This window comes from Falco biarmicus, chromosome 3 (assembly GCF_023638135.1).
Source record: "Falco biarmicus isolate bFalBia1 chromosome 3, bFalBia1.pri, whole genome shotgun sequence".
Lineage (NCBI taxonomy): Eukaryota > Metazoa > Chordata > Aves > Falconiformes > Falconidae > Falco > Falco biarmicus.
Genome location: NC_079290.1, coordinates 70,528,826 through 70,543,087, shown reverse-complemented (window position 1 = coordinate 70,543,087; position 14,262 = coordinate 70,528,826). Strand labels below are relative to the sequence as shown.

The following is a 14,262-nucleotide window of genomic DNA, read 5'->3' as shown; positions in this document are numbered from 1 at the left end:
GGCTGACTGGGCTACACAAAGAACAATTTCCCCAGCCTGCAGAAATGCTTCTGGTCAGATGAGCTTTGTGGCTGGGCTGGGAAGCTCACCTAGTTAATCTGGCCCAAGCATTTAATGCAGTCCAACATTACCTTCCATATCTGCACTGAGCAGGTCCTGGCTCCTCTCCCAGTCCTGTGGGAGATGGCCCTCTCTGGGAGGGGAGGGAGGGAGGACAATAACCCAGACTGGCTCTTGGCATGACTTCGTAGCACTTTTCAGGAGATAATAAATTAAGTTCTCCCCAACCCCTGAGGAAAAGCCCTTCAAAGGTTTTATCATCTCTACATCCAGGTGGACTTAGGACTACAGCTGTGTCTTCCTGGGTCTCTTAACCCAGTTTTCCATCCTATTGCAGGCCCATCAGGTTACACAATCCCTTTCTTGATACTGTGACACAAGACCATGAGAGACTTTCTCAAATTTACTCTGTGTACAGCTCAGTGCAGCCTGCCTGGCTGTTCAGCAGCTAAGCAAATATAGACCCCACTCCCAGGAAAGGGCACTGTTGCCCTGTCCAGGCAGAGTGAAGAGCGGGTGTGCACACTCTGCGTGATGCCCTGCATATAGCACATCCAGGCCTCAGGTAATTCACTGCCTTATGTGCTCCTTTAAGGCTGTGATTCTGCAAAGCACAAACTGGAGGAGCAGTTGTGCTGTTCTGCAAAAAGTTGCATGGAGCAGAAGAAGATGTTTCCGTAAGGTTTGTCATCTCTGAGCAGAGTAATAGGGCCAGGCTGCACACGCAGCAGCTGCAGCTCACGTTCTCGCTTTGGATGGGTATTTGAAACAACCACACTGGGAACTGAACAGGCCTCACACCCCAAAACAAAAAAAACAAACAAAAAAACCCCAAAACACCCCAAAACAAAAATGTTGGCCGTACCCACATTCAGCAGTAGCCAAGTGACGATAGCAATTTCCAGCTGCTCTCAAGCAGTACTGCTATAGAGCCTTTGCCACAATCAGTGACAGAGATGTAGAGACACCCTAGGATGTCACAGATGAGGTAAGCAAAAAGAGAATGAGAGTTCTTCAGCTTAGGCTCGTTAAGCTAAGGTCTACCTTTGCACCCACTTTGTCACCACCTTTCCCCATAGGTTTAGATGTGACTGGTATTTCCCAAAGCCTTAATTTGCTGCTAGTAATAACAGAAAAAAAATATCTATAGGTGGATGGATAGGCAGATAGTATGAGCGATCATCTGTGATATAATTTAATTTGTCTTCACTTTAGTTCAGAGCACTCAGAGCTCATGAGCGCTTAGCTGCACAAAGTCATTATGGACTGACAGAATTCTTTAATAGCACTGTCAGTGCAGAGGATCCTACGCTGAAATCATGGGAGAAAGAGTTAGTGGGCTTTGATTTATACCTGCCAAGTCAAGGTAACCAAGAGGGATTTCTGCTTAAAACAAGTGAAACTCTTTCATCTCTCCACTGCCTAGAGTAACACAGGACTAGGATGTGACAGATGATGAAAAGTTTGGGAATCTGGCAATGGGAATGACAGGATAGGGGCACCCACATGAATCTTTGTACAGCAGGTGGGGTGCATCCCCTGGGGCGCATCCTTGGGGTTCCACACTGAGGGCTGGCAGCTCCCAGGGGATGAAACACCCAGCAGTGATCTCACAGGGATGTGTCTGAGGTTGTGGTCCACCTCCTGGGGCCTGCCGTTGGCCCTGAGCAGCTCCCAGGACATGGTTGCAGGATACTGTAGCTCCGTGGTGGTGGCCAGCAAGCCCTGCAGGCTGTGTGGGTGCCCACACCACTGCCCAGGCAGTGCTCGCTGCTGGCCCCCCAGGTGCGGGCATCAGGGACGCAGCACACCACTGAACATGTACATGCAGTTTTCTTTCCCCTCGGCATTACCACTCGCCCTTGTTCTATTTAATTGCTTTCTGACAGCACCTTGACACTTTAAGACACCTCCCAGGAGTTAGGCAAACCTATCAGTGGCTGATTTCAATAGGCTTGCAAAGTACTCTGAAATTACCCTCCTCCGTGCCCAGTAGGATAAGTTATTTCTGAAACGATAATCATAGCTGATATTTGAAAAATGCGCTGTGGAGTTCAGACTAGTCATTTCTTAAGAAAGCTTATTGCTCAACTTCTTGTCAGCTATTAACCACCACTTCATTGAGCTTTGTGTGGCAGGAACATTGTTATCTGCATAAAAAAAGGACTGCCTCCTTTTTTTTTTTTTCCTTTTAACGGATTTAAATCATGGGGTACATCAAGTAAATACCTGAAATACTTAAAATATTTACATAGCTCAAACAGCTTTTAGTCCAAGGGGTTACACTACAGTGGATTTTTCAAATTGGACAATCTCTCTCTGTTCATGAATATTCTACTTATAGAACACAAGTGGTAATGGATTTACTAAATCCCAACCCTTACTGCCAGAGAGTAAAAGATACTGCACAAACTGGCTTTCCCAGGTGCGTGCTCAAGGCAAAATTATTTGTATATTACAGATTTTTACACTGAGAATGATACACTTTGGTTTATGACCATTAGGTTTCAAAGGTGACCTTTATATTTACCAAAAAAACCCCCAAACCAATCCCAGAAGGTTAAAAAAAAAAACAAACCAACAACAAAATATTCAACTAGGCCATGCCACTTGCGAGCAGAAACCAAGGTTAGGAGAGCTGGTCTCCAAGATCAACCTACTGGTGATGTAGGCTCTGATTGCCTTTCCATTCCAAAAACATTTAAAAGGTTGGAAAAAAACCTTGCATGTAATTTGCATAATTTGTTCCCCTTGTCCAGGGCAATGAACTGCAGACTCCTGCTCTATTTGCTGACTCTGTGATCTGATTGTGGAGGTCTGCAGCCTGTGGTGGGGCAGCCTGGGCAGGCTGCGCAACAGAGCCAGGACAGTGGGGCAGATGGCTGGAGTTGCCAATCCTTTGCTGAAGGCTTAGGAAGTGAGTACAGTTCTCTGGCTTGTTTAGATTTTGTTTGACTGTGGTTTTGCCTCCAGACCAGGGCTGTGGCATTGCTACAGCAAGGCAGAGACACTGGGAAGCTTGTGAGTGGCTCAGCAGGAGCTTCACGCCTAGACAAGAGCACGCTCCAGAAACAGACGGAGAAAAGTATGTGGGCAAAAGTACTGTCTAAGCAATATTCCAGGATTTATGGAGCCAAGGAAGGATTTTACTAGCCAAACATTGTCCCTGGTATTATTTTTACGGGTGCAATGTCTTGGGAGCCCTAGGAAGGCTTCAGGAGGGCGGAACCCCAGTTGGGACTCCAAGCTCTGCTCAGAAGAAAGGAGATGGACAGAGACAAATAACAAGCAAAGCCAGTCAGCAGGGAAATAAAGAGAGACAATATGGGGACTATTAAAGTTTTTTAAAGCCATGCAGCTATAGCAACCAATTGCAGTCATGTAAATATATTAAGCAATTTTTTTTTTCTTCAGTTGTATTGGTGGTTTGTACAGATGAGATTCAGGTATCCCTAAAGGGGACCAAAAAACTATTCACAGGTAAGAAATTACACTTGAGGCAGTTTCTGCAGGCATGGCCCGGCCAGGGATCCAGCAACCAGCCAGCAGTGTGAGCAGGCATCTCCCACCCGGCACAGGGGCCAGGGCCAAGCTGGGATGCCAGGGCAGTGAAGGGCTGCCCAGGGCCACCAGTCAGGCTGGGGGTACAGGGGCTCCCCTGCTGCCTCGGCCACCCTGCAATGAGGTTGCTGAGAGGATGCCAAAGGTAAAACCTTGGCAGCTCACTGGTCAAGAGGACTGATTTTTTATTCTCTGCCTTTGGGTTCCTACAAATATTTCTTTGCCTCCCAGATCGGGGCAAATCCTGTGACAGAGGGAGAAAGACCAGGAGCAGGAAAGCAAGAAGGGAAGATCTCCAGGCAGGTGCACACAGGGACATAAGGCATTTACACGGAGACACAGGTGCTGCACCAAGTGCTATGGCCACCAGCTTCCCCAGGAAGTTTGCTTTTCCTTCCTCCCTTTTAATTATTAACTCTGTTCAGCTACAGATTGCAACAAGCAGGAAAACCTAGAAGCCAAACACACTCTGCTTTCAAATGCCTTGGGCTCACGCTTCACTTATTCAAGCATTATGAATTACAGGGGGAGAAATAAAAAAACCCACAAAACACCACCTTTCTGCTCTGGAAAGCAACTTGTTCTGGTTTTGGCTGGGGCAGAGTTAATTTTACTCTTGGTAGCTGGTGTGGGGCTGTGTTTTGGATTTGTGCTGAAAATGGTGTTGATAATTCAGGGATGTTTTAGTTACTGCTAAGCAGTGCTCACACAGAGCCAAGCCCTTTTCTGCTACCCACCCACTCCACCAGCGAGAAGGCTGGGGGGGGGGGCACAAGGAGCTGGGAGGGGACACAGCCAGGACAGCTGACTCCAACCAAAGGGATATCCCATATCAATGGCTTTGCAGCAGGAAAGCTGAACGCAGCTTTTTTTAATCAGAGCTAATGCTGTCTTGACTGTGTTGCCTGTCTCGAGCAGCAGATCCCTCCCTCGATTCAAAGGTTTGCAAAGCTTTCTCAAGTGCTCACTGCTTGGGCTAAAAGTTTGCAGACTTGCTGGCAGCTAGATAAAATTTCCCTTTTGTGAACATTTAAGTGAATGCTGTTGCATCCTTCCCAGTAGCTGTCTGTACAGGGAGGCTTTTCTTGTCATTCCTTGTTTTCCCTGCTGTATGCACCTCCTGAGTTTCTGGAGGAGACTTTAATCAAGAGGTAATAGCCCAAATTGACAGAGGAGCACAATTTCCCCTGACTTGCTGCCTAATTAAGGCAGAAACAGCTATAGACATGCTCATGTTTAGCATCAGTGAACACTGTAATAAAGAGATTCCCCTGCCACAGTCTGGGAAACATACCTGAACTAGGACCTGCCTCCAGTTTTGCTCAGGGTTGGGCTGAGAAAGGGTGCAGTCACTGGGACAGCAAGTGCTTGGCCAGAAAGGGTCCTGCAGCAGAGGTATCCTGATACTTATTTAAGGGAAGAAAACTCCAACCCTCTGCTAATTTCCATGAAATATAATCTTCATTGGACTATAACAATGATGGGAGCTAGCCTGGAACAGCGAGATGCTTTAACCCCTTTTCAGGTCGCTTCATATGAGTTGTAAAGCTTCAGTTGCCCTGGTCGCTCGACAGGTCAGATGCTGTGTGGTTCCCAAGAGGCACTGCATGTTCTCACTGTCCAGTCAAGGAAGAAATACTCTACTACGTACCATGAGGAGAAGACCACGTAATTTTTGTCCTCGTAAAAGCACACAGTTTCAAATACTTCTGTGGCTTTGAACATACATTTCTCAGGGTTATGGAGTAAATTTCTTACTATGGATGCTCTTCCACAGAGTTTTGCAGAAAAAAGCTTCTACGATTCGAGTTGCCATAAAAAATGAATTTTCTGCTTCCTCCTTTCCATGTCCAGCCTTCATCTTCCCTTTTGTGAAAACCCTTTAGAAGCATTTAGCATCACAAAGGTAATCTGGTTTTTAATACTGTTTGTAAAACAGAAAGGGCATGCTCAAATTTTTTTTAATCTCCACGCATTTAATTTCTTTGTTGTGGTTGGTTATGACTCTTTGGAAACCTGGCGATAATCTCTCTTCCTTGTTAACCCATTCCTTTGATATTGTCACACTCTTTGCCTCATGCCGTCTAATTAAATTTTTGCTCCTTAAGGGATACATGTGCTTGGCAGCAGCTTGCCTTGATGAAAACACAACTATGAGTTATTTGTTTTGGGGGTAAAAAGCGAATGCATGGAGTACTGTGGAGCCCTTCCTACTTGATGAAAGGAGTCACCTCATTTAATTCCTGCTGATCAAGACAGTCTTGTCATAAATTGATTTTTTTTCCTTCTTGATGTAATTTTTGGAAATAAGCCACTAGACTGATAAGGGCATAAAAAGTAAGAAGAAACTGAAATTTAGTGACTACTATAGACTGTTTCTTGAAAAAAAAAAAAAAAAAAAGAGGCTTATCTGAAAATGCTGGCTTGAACATGTTTCTCTTAACATTTCAGCCAAGTTTGATAGAAGGGCAAACTGTGCCAGAGATATCAAGTTCCTACAAGATCTATGAGTATAAATAATGTCTGCCAAGAAGGCTAGTTGGAAAACAAACTCAACAACTACTACCATGCCAAAAGCCACACAGTATACACAGGAGGCCAGCAAAGACCAGATGAGACATCAGTAACATACACTTTGACCTTAGAAGAACTTCTTTGCCAAACATTTCTTCTTTAAATCCCCTAGCATTAAAAAAATTAATCACATGAATGACTTCATTTCATCCATGCAGATATATATCGGATTGCCTGCATTAGTGTGGGATTTCACCCTGCAGCTCCTGGGCCAACTTCTCCTTTGGGCCAATCTTGCTTACTTAACTACAGTGCTATCACTTGAGAATTTGGCCTTGTGCTTTGCTTAGGATTTACTATAATCCTGCATGCTACAATAGATGAGCACTTGTCCTGTCATCCTGCATTGTGTTTTGATGCTTTTTTTAGCTCTCATCAGCACATATGTGCAAAATATTTTTTCACTTAAAAGACACCAGCATCCAACAAAGGCTGTTACAGCCTTCCCTGTGACATCAGGGTTTTGTAGTTAGGCTTTGGACAGGTTCTTTGTTCTGCCCTTTCTGCTAGGCTGAAAGTTTTGTGACATGCCTTTGGGCAATGAAAACACAATGTGTCTGTTTTTTCCCATAGGCATGTTGAGTTTGCATTTAGAAATACTGCCAGGCACTTGCACTGCCCCATCTTAATGCACAGGAACAGGAATAGGGACTGGTTAGGCTAATCAAGGCTGACAAAAGCGAAACCTAAAGAAATAACTGTATTTGACAATAATCAGAATGATAGAATAGTTTGTGTTGGAAGGGACATTAAAGATCATCTAAACCCCCTGCATAGACAAGGACACCTTTCACTAGATCAGGTTGCTCAAAGCCCCATCCAACCTGGCATCCACAGCTTCTCTGGGCAGCCTGTGTGTGTGTCTCATCACACTCGCAGTACAAAATTTCTTCCCTATATCTAATCAGGGTCGACTCAGGGTTTAGATTTCTGTATTAGTCTGGAGGGGGAGGCAAGATGAATGTTTTCTGCTAGCGGTCTTCTTGCTGTTGACCTGCTGGTCACCAGAGACCTGATCTGTGAACCTGGATCTCTTGGGGTAGTAAAATATAGGAGAAGTTTTCTTTGGATGGCTTTGAGGCTGGCTGATATTTTGGCCATTAAACTTTGTTTGAGTGACTAGCTGCTGCATTTCTGGCCATACTAAGTTAAACACATCGTTTGGATAGACAATACATTGTGCAAGGCAGCAATGAAGTGCAAGAGTAGCTGGAGGCTGCTCATTTTCTTTGGAAGTAAAAAGCAATGACAAATCCTTTATGGCTGTTCAGGGTGAGCTCCTGAAGATTAACTCAATCCCTTCCAGTCATAACTATACAGGTGGCCTGGGGGCAGGGGGGCTATAATGAAACTAAAACTTGTCTTGCCTGATCAAATCTACACTTCAAAAATTTTTACATGTGGTCTCTTACATGCTCACAGTTAGGTGAGGGCAACTGACTTTTATCCAAAAGTCTTCTGTCTAATTTTAATATCATTTAAGCAAAGTCAGATATCTTTCCGTGAAAGCTTTGCAAGCACAATGACAATGTGCATTTCCCTCTGTATCTGTCCAGATGTCACTGGTTTTATGGAAACTTTCAGAAATCCAAATTCAAAATTTATAGCCATTCATCTATAAAACTCTTCTTGTCTATTTATTATGGGAATATACATAGAGATTCACTAAAACTAGCAAAGAGCAAGCAAGGAAGATCATAAGTTATCTCTATACAGAAAGGAAGATGTACAGCACTGTAAGAGAGAAAGGCAAGGGCTGTAGTTCCTGTTCCAATAAAATTACTTCTTCAGTGCTGAAAGAAACTGTCTTTTTCACGAAGTTTTCACTTCAGTATAAAAAACCTTTAGAAAATGCATGGAAAAGTGGCCATAAGGTAGAATCAAGAGATTTATGAGTGAGCAGAAGGGAGCACAGGCAGCTCACAGCAGCCACGCGGCAGCAGGTTGGAAGCTGGAGGCTCAAATGGTTAGACAGAAGTCATAGGAGTAATAATGGCATGGTGTGTGGCTGAATTATCCTCAGTTCTGCCTCATACCCCCCAGACAAACCAAACCGCAGAAGCCCCTCCAGCTTATGGGGAATTTATATAAACTTCAGTGTCATAAATCACTGAAGCCTTATAGATATGTTACGTACACCTGGAAATCAAAGGCATTTTCTTAGAAATGCAATAGAAGAGAATAGGATAGGATAGGATAGGATAGGATAGGATACAATAGGAAAGGATACGATAGGATATGATAGGATACGATAGGATAGACTATTTCAGTTGGAAGGGACCTACAATGATCATATATAGTCCAACTGCCTGATCACTTCAGGGCAGACCAAAGTTAAAGTGTGTTGTTAAGGGCATTGTCCAGATGCCTCCAGCAGTCGCCCACTGTTGGAGGAGGACAGACAGAAAGCAGCATCTGGGATTTGGGTCGGTTTATTGTAGGTCTACCTCTGTTGTAAAGTTTTCCCTTCCCCCCAGAAAAATTCTTGATGGTTCAACAAAAGAAGATGAATTAGCCTCCCTCACTGGATGGTATTTCAAGTTTCCTTCCTCGCTCAGAGCCATCAGGAAGAGCTGTTCCTCTCAGCTTCCTGACAAGCTCCCTTTTACATTGTTTTCCCAGCTGCTCCCATCCCCTGGCATTTAGTGTCAGCTGGGGATGCTGCAGGGTAGCTGGGAAGAAAAACAGAGCTGAAGGACTAGAGTGGTCATTAAGAAAAATAACAGCTTAGAGAGTGCAGGCTGAAAAAATGTAATTATGAAGCCATTCGCTATTCAAGCAGAGACAACTTCCAGTGCTGATAACATTATTTATCACTTGTACAACACTTCAGACATAGTCACTAATTAATCCTTGCAACACATCTGGAAGTTATGCCAGTGTATTACTGTCTCCCCATTTTACTGTGCAAGGAAACAGAGATGTTAGGAACCCAAAGAAGAAGAAGAAGTAAAGGTCAAAATGAGCACTAAAGCAGAGAGATGCTCGGTCCCAGCTCACTGCTTGTATTACAGAAGACACTTTCTTTCTGTAGGTTGGTGAAAACCAGCTTAAAAAGGATCTGTAGCTATAACCACAAGCCTGTACAACATAAATCACATGAAAAAGAGAAAAGTAGCTCAAAGTTGTTAGGCAAACTCATTGTACAAAGGTAGTAGAGACCTTTTTTTAATCCAGCACTACAGGTGATCCCCATACCTAGCGGAGCAGGGCAGGGGACTCCTCTCACCCTCCCAGAACAAAGCTGCCCCTGGATGTTCTGCCACCAAAGCAGCTCTGCCTGCTGCCTACTGGGTAGGAGACTGCTTCATCCTTACACAGCCATGAGAAATGAAACCAGACTGCTGGCAAAGGGGAACAGGGCAACACATCATCTTATCATTCATGGTAATACTACTTGAGTGGAAATACTGCCCAAAATGGGCAAGAAAACCAGGGGAGAAAACCAAAACCACTGGAGACCGTGTTTGAGCACCCCAGCAGTTAGTGAGCGCTGTCTTCCAGAATTAGCCTATTTCTTCTCTTTAATAGAGAAAGAGGGTGTTGGTTCTTTTTTTTTTTTTTTTCAATTTCTCTTAAGTTTTTTCTTTTAAGGGCGAAACCTTGACATCAGAAGCAAAGGAGATGCAAGCTAGAGGAGGGTGATAGGTTAAGCTGGAGTCATCTAAGCAGTGACTTTTGGCCATCAGTGAAACTGTTCTTGACTTCCTGCAGCAGAACAGTTCGTTGCTAGAACACCCTCATTTTGCATGCTCTTGTGTACTGATACCTAGCATGGTGTAACAGTTCAGATCAACGTCAGCAAGACCACAAAAACTGCTGTAACACACCGGGTTTTCAACCCAGCTGGTGCGATGCTGTCTCCAAAATCTTGTCTGAGGGATGTGCAAGGGCAGCTATGGGCTACAGTGGGGCTGGTGGTTTCCTCTTGACCTCTCATCATTAGGAAGCTGCCTGTGAGATCCCTGGCTAAACTGCAGTTTTATCTCCAGCTAGAACTCACTCTAGAAAGCCCCACGTGGAGGTCCCTTGCTTCAGTGACCACTGCAGCATGGAGCGCTGCGGCCTCCTTTTAAGCCTCTCCTCCAACACCTTGTGTTTGCTGCTGCTGCGTTCATTTGAGTGTGCCTTGCACTGGTGTTTCAATATCCCAAGACCAGCAACTCCCAATTTCATCTTTTATTCCTGAGTAAACCATCCTGAACTTTTCCATTTCTCTTCAAATCAGATTTTCTGTGTACCTAGTGATTCTTGCTGCTTCTTGTTGAAACTTTTTACATTTGTTTTAAAGTCTTTTTACATACCTATCTGTTCATGTAACTATACATGCCCTAGAAAGACATTTCTGCAGAAACTTCCATTATTTCAATCCCAATTCACTTGCAAATTAACCAAAAACATGCTTGGAAAGTTATTCACAGTTTCTATATTTTTATTGTAGCCCCAAAGATCCAAGAATCCTAATTGGATGGTAAGTCTAATTCTATTTTACACTTGATACTCACAAATTTATGCCTTTTATCAGCTACCTTTTCCATTTTTGTTAATTACTTTCTGCTTAAAGGAATTGTTTCCTCTCTGGTTTTTGGCACACCTTCTTCTTCCAATTGGAAAATGCTTAGTCCTTTTCTCTTCCTAGTTGGGCACACACTATGTAATAGAATATTAAACCTGTTATCAGAATACACTTTTTACATACTACTGAGCAGCTGACCTGAGTGACAGGATTTCTCTTTCATTGATGGTGACCGTCAAAAGCAACGTAAGACCTGGAGCTGAGGAAACCAGTGCAACTGCTGGTAGGACTGAGATGCAGAGAGTGAGAGAGGGGAAACGCTGCTAGAAGTAGGGATGGAAATCAGGGGAGAAACCCAGAAAAACTTGAGAGCCAGGTCTTGACCTTAGGAGCAACAGGACTGACTCCTGTTTGGCTTCCAGCCATTTGCGGCAATGCAGTTCTATGTCTCCTTCCTAAGTACCATTTAAAATTAATGACAGTTTATTTGTAAAAAATTGACCTTGGAAAGAAACCCATCATATTAACAAAACTAATCAGCACTTGCTTGAATAAATCATTGCCCTCCCCCTCACCTTGCCAGACTGTGTGCCAGTGCTTTCTATTTGTTTCTATTCAATGGCAGTAAATGACTTTCTCTCCATGCTTCCTACCAGCCCCTTCAGCTGGTGCCAACCGCAGCCTCACCATGTTGGCAGCTGCTGGACTGAAACCAACCGACCAAACTTCTCAGGCAATTGCGCTTGTTGTCAGCCGCTTAAACGCCACCATGTTGCCAAGAGAAGAGCTCTTTACCTCTGGGATTTCTAAGGACGCTGGCAACCAGGGAACAGCAAATTGTCATCTCTCCAGGTAATGACCTTTTCGCTTGGACTTGATGCACAACTAACGCGGCGCAGTACTTACTTCTGGTCCCAGTTTCTCCAGGAGATGATGAAAAAAATTGTCAAGCTCCTTCCCTTCTATGTAACCGTTGTCTAAATAAAAGCAAAATATGTTAACGGTCAGGCAGCACTGCCGGAGCTCTGGGGGCCGTGTCACGGGCTGTGCGCAGGGAGCTGAGGTCGGTAGGGGTCTCAGCTGGGGACCCTGCCTGCCCGCCCGGGGGGGTCCTATTCGAGTTGATCGGTTCACATCGGTGTGGGTGCCAGGCAAGGTGATGTGCAGATCCCGGAGGAGTTTTCTTTACAGAAAAGTTTCAGGAAAATAACCCGCAAAGTGGGACCACGAGAGGGAACGGCAGAAGGAACAGGAAGATGATGAAAAGGCAAAAATTCTGGAGTGAAAGGGAGGATTTTCAGACCTGGTATTAGGGCGGGATGAGGAGGAAGGGGGGTGGGGGGGGCTCTGAAACACCTGCAGGACCATGCGCGACCCCTACGTGACACCCCCCCGGACGGGCACCCTCCGGCCCCAGCTCAGCACCCACCGCGTGGGCACCCTCTGCGCAGCGCCCACCCCGCCGCGGGCCCCCCGCCCCCCGCCGGCCCCACTTGCCGTCGGCGTCGAAGCGCCGCCAGGCGCCCAGGAAGGCGGCGGCGTCCAGGCGCCCCGCGGTGCCGCTCTCCATGGTGCTGCCGGCGGCGCCCGCCCCGCGCAGCCCCGCGCAGCCCCGCGCAGCCCCGCGCAGCCCCGCGCAGCCCCGCGCAGGCTCTGCGCGCTGCCGCCGGCGGCCCCGGCTTTGAGAGCGGCGGCCCCGCCCCGGGGGCGGCCCCGCGGGGGCGCGGGAGCGGGGACCCCCCCCGGGCACCGGCACGGCCCCGGGGGCCCGGCCCACCGCCCCGCCGCCCGGCTGCCCGCGCCCCGGGTGCCTCGGGCGGGCCCGGGGCAAGGCCCGTGTCTGAGGGAGGGGGCGCTCGGGCAGGGCGCTGGGCAGGGGGCTCCCAGCCCCCCGGGTGCGCTGGGGAAGCTCCCGACGCGCACGGCCTGCAGCCAGCCGGAGAACCTCCCAAGTCCGGAACGAAGCAGAAGCGCTGGAGGGAAAGGCGAGGCTCAGAGAAGAGGTGGCGCCTGGGGGCAACAACAGCAACAACAGCGAAGTCTGCGGAGCCGTCACCCCCTCCTCCTCGGTTCATGGCACCGCAGCAGCAGCCGGGGCACCTCATCCCCCCAGCCCCCAGCAGGGTTTCCCAGCAGGAATGAAGAGCCACGGCACGAAGGTGGATGGATGTCTACACCCTCTTCCTCCTGTAGTGCTGACCAAAAGAAGAAACCCGGGGCTCAGCGGGCTCAGTGCTGGCCAAGGCTGGTATTTATACCCGTGATGGTCCTGCTTGGCACTACATGTGCTTTGAGTGTCACCTGTATCTTCATCTGCCATGACTTCAGGTGCCTGGACTGGGCTCAGTGTCTGCGTGTGTGCTCCCAGAATCATTTGTGGCAACTTTATTATCTCCTTTGAGATCCCTTACAGGTAGTTTTTCCAGGTTGCTTTTGATTCAATATGTACATTTGGATTTTATGCGAATACTGGTTGTTTTAGAGAGGCTCTCAGAAGCAGAGCAGAAAAGACTTCTAAAAAGCATTTAATGTTTGCCTGAGCAGACTCCTATTTGAACTGAAAAAAAAATAAAAAGCTCTGAAGAACAAAAAGTTGCGTTTTACTCAGGAAATATCAAGTATGCAAATTACATTCTTTCAGAGAGATTACGACAGCTATGTCCAGTTTTTCCAGTGGGCAAAGGAACAGGAGGTGCTATGGAGCTGATGCCTTTAAGCAGAAGTTTGTGAGCAGCTCAGTCCCAGGGTCCCCTGGCCGGCAGCCCAGGGCCACCTTTAGACTCCAGAAAAACGATCACCAGGAAGTCAATGCGGCAGCAAGGCTAAAAGCAGCCCCCAGGTTTCATAAGCATGCCCAGATGGGGGACCCCAGCACAGGAAAGGAGCATCTGTTCAATAGGTAACAACACACAGCAAAGTATAAATGTGTAGGTGACATCTGCACAAGTCCCTTGCTGGCATGACCAGCCACTCCACAGGTTTCTCTTTGACCCTCCTTGCCTCGCTGCCAAAAAGCATTTCTGGCCGCAAGGTGACAGCTCCCACACGGAACCTCCCCTGCAGCCCCTTCTCCCCAGTGCCTCCCACCATGGCAGCGGTGGCCTCGCCTGCCCCACAGGAGCTGCCCAAGCTCCTGAGTGGGATGAGGTCTCTTGGTGCTGCTCCATGGCACGGTGGGGCATGGAGGCCACTTTCTGGCCCCATCTCTCTTCCCTGGGCACAGAGCCCATCTGCCCCAGACAGGGAGCATTCTGATCTAGGTTTTTAGCAAAGAGCTGCCCATCAGTTTCTAGCAGGGTTTGTAACCTGGTCTTGGAAAGCATCACTGTGGCTGAAACCAACATGGGTCCTTGGTAGTATGGTCATGACAACTAGGTTCTTACTAAAAATATTCTTAACAAAACTAACTTAAGAGTAGATACTATGCCTGTTTTGCAAGGGGAAGCAACCTGCATTCAACAGGGACAGAGACAGTGAAGTTTTATAGGAACTGATGCAAAACTCAGGGTGCTGAGAAGAACTTGTCACAGCTGGTTCTCCCCCATGCCCTC

The 14,262-nt window shown here is 46.9% G+C and overlaps 1 protein-coding gene across 1 annotated transcript in view; it reads right to left on the bottom strand.

The window, feature by feature from the left end:
* Positions 1 to 14,262, bottom strand: part of CARMIL1 (capping protein regulator and myosin 1 linker 1) — a 238,815-nt gene that overhangs the window by 17,569 nt on the left and 206,984 nt on the right. The window contains exon 39 of the mRNA XM_056331333.1: positions 11,618 to 11,688. Coding sequence (XP_056187308.1) covers positions 11,618 to 11,688 — 71 coding nt within the window. The remainder of the gene's footprint in view (positions 1 to 11,617; positions 11,689 to 14,262) is intronic.